Source organism: Aquila chrysaetos, chromosome 19 (assembly GCF_900496995.4).
Source record: "Aquila chrysaetos chrysaetos chromosome 19, bAquChr1.4, whole genome shotgun sequence".
Taxonomy (NCBI): Eukaryota; Metazoa; Chordata; class Aves; order Accipitriformes; family Accipitridae; genus Aquila; species Aquila chrysaetos.
Genome location: NC_044022.1, coordinates 27,545,325 through 27,551,324, shown reverse-complemented (window position 1 = coordinate 27,551,324; position 6,000 = coordinate 27,545,325). Strand labels below are relative to the sequence as shown.

The 6,000-nt window shown below is 50.0% G+C and overlaps 1 protein-coding gene across 1 annotated transcript; it reads left to right on the top strand.

Moving 5' to 3' along the window:
• Positions 1-3,425: 3,425 nt before the first annotated feature.
• Positions 3,426-4,999, top strand: LOC115353403 (hemoglobin subunit beta-like). The gene is made up of 3 exons (XM_030042762.1): positions 3,426-3,671; positions 3,791-4,013; positions 4,762-4,999. The coding sequence occupies exons 1-3, from the start codon at positions 3,580-3,582 to the stop codon at positions 4,888-4,890; spliced, it is 444 nt and encodes a 147-aa protein (XP_029898622.1). The 5' UTR covers positions 3,426-3,579; the 3' UTR covers positions 4,891-4,999.
• The last annotated feature ends 1,001 nt before the right edge of the window (positions 5,000-6,000 follow it).

The window sequence follows — 6,000 nt, the reverse complement described above, 5'->3', positions numbered from 1 at the left end:
TCCATAGCCTGACCAAGGCAGGGCTGGCTGACGCACATTCCCATTTTGCCGTCTGCTGCTTCCACTACAGGGGGGAATGAGTGAGCTCCTGTCCTCAGCTGGGAGACCACGAGATGCTGGCACAGAGTGGGATGAGCCTGGGCAGGGCTGTTCAGCTGGGAAAGGAAGATCACAGCAAATAAAGCGGGAACAAAGACACCCTTGAGACCTACTGGCTTAAGACACAAAAAATTGCATGTTTTGGAGGAGGCAGAAGAGGCTGGCCTGGATCCAGAGCGGCAGAGGCTGGGTATAGCTGCCACTCCTGCTGATAAGGGCTCTGGTAAAGCTTGGCACGGGACACTGCCTGCTGCAATCAGAGTGACCAATAAATTCTGCTTGTTTCAGAAAGGCTGTTACTGTAGCTGCCTTTTGCCATCATTGGGATGGTTTATCTATAAAAAGGAAGGTTGCCGTCCATGGCATGGCCCAGTGTGGGGCCAAGAGATGAAGAACAACTTAGGGGATCTTCCACCCACACCAAAGGGAAGAGCCGGCTGGAAGGATGCTTGAGGGAAGAGTCCTGAGCATAGTGAAATCCATGCCAGGCAGACAGCAAAAGGGCCCCTAGTTTTCCTTCTGGGGATAAGCATGCTGCAAGGTATTGCTGTAGGTACACTAGGGGAAAGGAGATCTCCCTTTGACTCCGCGAACTGGAAAAAAGCTACAGAAATTGCCCCTCTTTGGCACATTGTGATGAACATTTCCCCTCCCACCCTGTGCCCCCAAACAGCCCCCTCAACAGACAACCCCTGTGCTGGGAGCTCTGAGCATCTAAAAATTGCCAGCCAGGCCTCTGCCCCCAAGCCATAGAGCAGGTGATTTTAAAATGTACTTAAAATGAACTCTTCCTTATAAAAATGGATGAGGTGGATGGATTCCCTGGAGAAGCCCCAAGAAGAGCACACGGCTGGAACTGTCTGGGCTGTCGTGCATTTGCTTTTTGCCAAGTGCCTCTCTGCTGTCTCCCAGCGTACAGGGTTGCATACAGAGAATGCTCGTGACGTCCTGGCCGAGGTCACTCTGCCATCCCTGCAGGCACCTTCAGGGCTGTGTCTGCTTGACTGTGAGCTCGTGCCTCTGATGGTGTTATGGACCGCTGCCCGACTGTTGAAAACAGCCTCTGGGCCTGCCCAGCATAGCAGGTTTCCTTAAAATGTCTTTGCGGCTGACTAATCTTAAAACTAAAAAGCCCTTGGAAATCTTTCACAGGGAGTTTAATCTCATGCTTTTTCCTTCTGTCAGCTGATAACTGGCCTGTGGCACTAATGCAATTGCTGGAGATGATGTGAAAAGCACTTTGAAGGAATGACTTGCCAGGACAGGACGATGTTCTCTGGTCAGGAGATGCTGCTGCCCACAGCAGTGAGCGAGGAGGAGCTGTGTAGGATGGGGAGGGACAGAGCTGAAGGAGAAGAAAGGAAAGATAAGGTGAAGCTCAGCAAGCCCCAGGAGCTGTTAATCCTTTGCTTCTTCTCTTAGTTTAGTATCTCACTTCACACCTGGGATAGGCATTTGAAACTGCCCTCGTGGGATGGTGCATCCAAGCTGCTCTGGTGCTGAGGTACCGCAGGACTGATGCCACCAGTTCACCAGTCCACTCTGCTAATAAGGAATCTGGAAGCTGTGGCCGCAGAGCAATTTACTGATGTTACAGCCTCCTCATTTCTTATGTCCATATTAACTGAGAGGGCATGTGCATGAAGCAATTTGTACATAGCAGAACTAGAGTTGCAATTAGAGAATTTAGTTTAAGGTCAGGTCACCAGTTACAGCTGAAGGCAGAGCTCAGTACCTGACTGTATCGCAGGCTTCTTGCGTGATTTTAAGTGCATCAATGCATCCTACAGTGCATCAGGACCCTGTTTGCAAAATTATACTAGTAAGAATACTTTTATTCTTTGACAGCCTCCCTTGTTAGTAGGAAACACCTTGGATCGAGATGCCCTGTCAAGTAGGAGGGTGGAAAACAGTCACCACTTTCGAAGATATAGTAACTGCAGGGAGTAATGGTATTGACCAGAGCTAAGGCTGGAAGAACTTATTGACAGTTTTATTTGGAGCACGCAGATAAGAGACAAGATAGTGCTCTTCAGATTTGTAGAGATGGTTGCCAAGAAGAAGACAAGAGGACAGACCTCATTCTGCATGCAGTGAGAGATCATCCCTGCAAGGCTCTTTCTTAGGGCTGAATTAGTTTATGTGAACAAGCAATCTGATCAAGACAGCTCTACCAACAGTAGAAATGCTGCTTTGCCGGGACAGGTTATTTCTTTTGGGGTATGAGGTATGCTGTATATCAAAAGAACTCTTTTTTCTAGTATAAGCAGTGTCTGCACTCAAGAATTTGTCAGTAGTAGTGCCTGATACAGCAAAACCATCAAACTTTTGCCATGCAGACAAGGTTTTATTGCATATTTCTGCTAGCAGTCTGAAAAAATAAGCATGGTTTCCTCTTTGGTTCTGCCTTTTATTTGGTGTACACCCCACTTCTGATTTGGTCAGGCTCAGAACTGTGCCCCAAAGCCACCCAGTTATTAGACTAAGAGACAGTCATCAGCCCCATACAGTAACAAGGCATTCAAAATCTAAAATAAAGTAAAAGTGCTCTGTTGTCCTCTTCTTGGAGGGCCAGCAGATAAAATTAACATTGGATGGGTTTTGCACAGTACAGCCTGGTCCTAGATTCCCACTGGCATCAGGTGGGACTGTCCACGTGGGTGACATGTCTGGCTTGTACTCCTCACAGGACTAAGGCTAGGAATAACACCATGCTCTTGAGACCCATAACTCTGACTTGTGACTTTGAGGTGGATCCACTTTCCCTGATGACAGGGAATTGCACTAGAGATGGGAAATAGGAGAGCTTAGGCTCAGAACAGCATGGACAACAACGATGGACAATGATGATGGACAACAACTCTGAAGCTCTTTGCTAGGACAGACAAGAAAGGAGGCTCTTGCATTTAAAGCATGGGCCCCAGATTTGGGAATGATCATCCAATCTTTGTTTCCCAGTAAGCCTCTGGTCCTTCCAGCTGGGGTAGATGATGCCTAGAGCTGTTCAGGATGAATCCCAGGACTGCAGGGCAGCAATGCACCATTAAGAGTCTGAAAACATGGTCAAGCTGGAGACTGCAAACTCTTTGAATGTCACTGCCTGTCTTCTTGGGTCTGCAACGCATGTTCAGCCCCCAGCCTCCGGCAACCTCTGCAATGCTGGAAACCCGCAGCCGGGGAGAAGCTGTGCAGGCAGCTCCACCTGCACTTGCAGCTGTAAATACAAGTGCATGGGTATGAGATGATGCTTGTCCACTCAAAGGCAGAGGGGGGAAAGGGCCTCTTTTCCCCTTGGACAGGATCCAAAATTGCTATCTTTCCTTGCGCAGCCCAGCTCCCTCCCCAAACCCAACCAATAGCTACGTGAACTGAGATTAGGACAAGCCGTTACTAGTGTATAAAAATCCCTGGGGCAGACTTTGGCTCCACTTCCTCGTCATTGTTCAGGGAAGCCCCAGGCAAACCCTCTTGCTCGACACCATGGTGCACTGGACAGCCGAAGAGAAGCAGCTCATCACCGGCCTCTGGGGCAAGGTCAATGTGGCCGACTGCGGTGCCGAGGCCCTGGCCAGGTAGGTCCAGCTCCCGGGCATCTGCTCAGCTGCACCCTGGACAGAGAAACTGTGGCAATTGCATTGGGGAGCATTAACGTCTCTGTGTCTGCTTGTGTCCCCCCTCCATCTCTCCCCAGGCTGCTGATCGTCTACCCCTGGACCCAGAGGTTCTTTGCTTCCTTCGGGAACCTCTCCAGCCCCACCGCTATCCTTGGCAACCCCATGGTCCGCGCCCATGGCAAGAAAGTGCTCACCTCCTTCGGGGAAGCCGTCAAGAACCTGGACAACATCAAGAAAAGTTTTGCCCAGCTGAGCAAACTCCACTGTGAGAAGCTGCACGTGGACCCCGAGAACTTCAGGGTGAGCTGTGCTTGGACTCCAGCCTCAGCTGGGCAAAGGTTTCTGTTCTCTGGAGAGGGCTTTAGGGGTCTCTGACAGTCAGCGAGACCTAGAGAGAAACCCTGAGGCTGCCTGAGCCTGGGAGCCTGCGGAGGGCAGTGGTGGTGGAAGGGAAGGGGGAGTGAATAGGCATGTTTGGGGAGAATAGAGAAGAGTTATGGGGCTGGGATTTGTGAGAGGAGAGACCCAGGCAGGCAGGATCGATGGGGATGAAGCACAGAGTTGAATATGTGCTGATAGCAAGCAACATTGGCTTGGAGCAGCCAGAGACCAGAAGGGAAGAAACCGAGACAGGGTTTGGAGGGAAGAGCTAAGCCTGGCTATGATGGAGTGGTTAAGCCAGGAGAGAAAATAAACACAGCCACTTCAGCAGAAGGAGGGGATCTGAGCTAAGAGAAAGCAAGGGTGGGTAGGGATATGAAAGGAAAGGATAAACCCAGTCGAAGCAGAGAGAGGACACTGCACAGCAGGCAAAGGAAGGTGTTTGGGGGGTAGAATCCAGCACATCCAGGCATCCTGGTGAATGCCAGAGATGCAGGCTGTGCAAGGAGCCTGGTCCTCTGCATGGGGCTGTGATAAATCTGTTCCTTGCTTTGCAATGAATTCCCCAGTAACCAGTGTCCACGTGTGAACACCTGGGTGGTGTGATGGTGGGGAGGGAGGTGGGGGGCAGCACTGGGCTGATGGCTTCTCCTCCCTCCATTGCCAGCTCCTGGGTGACATCCTCATCATCGTCCTGGCCAGCCACTTCGGCAAGGACTTCACCCCTGCCTGCCAGTCTGCCTGGCAGAAGATGGTCCGGGTGGTGGCCCACGCGCTGGCCCACGAGTACCACTGAGCCTCTCGCAAGCTTTTGTGCCTGGAGATGCTCCCAGCTCACAGGGAAACATCCTCTGGTTCTGCTGGTCTTTAATTGCCAAATAAACACCAACTACTTCAGCCATGAAGAGGTGTCTGCCTCTCTGTGGGAATGGGGTGGGGGCCACCCCAGGGTGCTGGGGAACAGGAAGGGAATGCTCACACACACGGGGTAGCATGAGCAACAGTCTTGTCTATGAATTCATGCAAGTGAGACTTGTCTAAGCTGGAGAATCCAGGGGAACATTCAAGACAAAAAACAAATGAACACACTACAAAATACAAACAGAAATACTCCAGTGCTTTTTTGAGGCATCAGGTAACATCATTACTGATGTACATTGCATCATTTGGTTTAATGTTTTGTCTTTCACAGATTAAGTGGAACAAAACTTTGTACAAAAATGTGCAGTGGGAGAAGCGGCAGTGAGATTTGGTCCATCGTTTGTAACTTCCTTCATGGAAGGAAAAATGCTTTGTTTGTTGTTTTTTGTCTATACCATTATAGTTCTCAGATTATTAAAGGCAGAATGTAATAGACCCAACTACCTATTATGGCAAAAAATACGCCAAGAATGGTAATTTCATGTACAGGAAGGACAAAGCATCTGCTTTCACTGGCCCCTACATCTAACTTTCCACAAGCAAAATGAAATTCCCTGAACAGTCTCCATGCCATGCAGAGGACAGTGGCCCTCACCAGCCTCCTGTCTTCCTTTCAGACTCGCAGCATCCCCACAGCACCGAGAGTAGCTCAGGGACACATTTGGGGTTCCTGGGTGTCCTGGTTTCAGCTGGGATAGAGTTAATTGTCTTCCTAGTAGCTGGTACAGTGCTATGTTTTGAGTTCAGTATAAGAATGTTGATAACACTGATGTTTTCAGTTGTTGCTAAGTAGTGTTTAGTCTAAAGTCAAGGATTTTTCAGCTTCTTATGCCCAGCCAGCGAGAAATCTGGAGGGGCACAAGAAGTTGGGACAGGACAGAGCCAGGGCAGCTGACCCAAACTGGCCAACGGGGTATTCCATACCGTGTGACGTCATGCCCAGTATATAAACTGGGGGGAGTGGGGCTGGGGGATTGCCGCTCAG

Excerpts from the sequence above, each read along its gene's own strand:
- LOC115353403 (XM_030042762.1), top strand. The coding sequence starts at position 3,580 with ATGGTGCACTGGACAGCCGAAGAGAAGCAGCTCATCACCGGCCTCTGG. Across the intron at positions 3,672-3,790 it reads GGTGCCGAGGCCCTGGCCAG|GCTGCTGATCGTCTACCCCT; the intron begins GTAGGTCCAGCT and ends ATCTCTCCCCAG. Across the intron at positions 4,014-4,761 it reads TGGACCCCGAGAACTTCAGG|CTCCTGGGTGACATCCTCAT; the intron begins GTGAGCTGTGCT and ends CTCCATTGCCAG.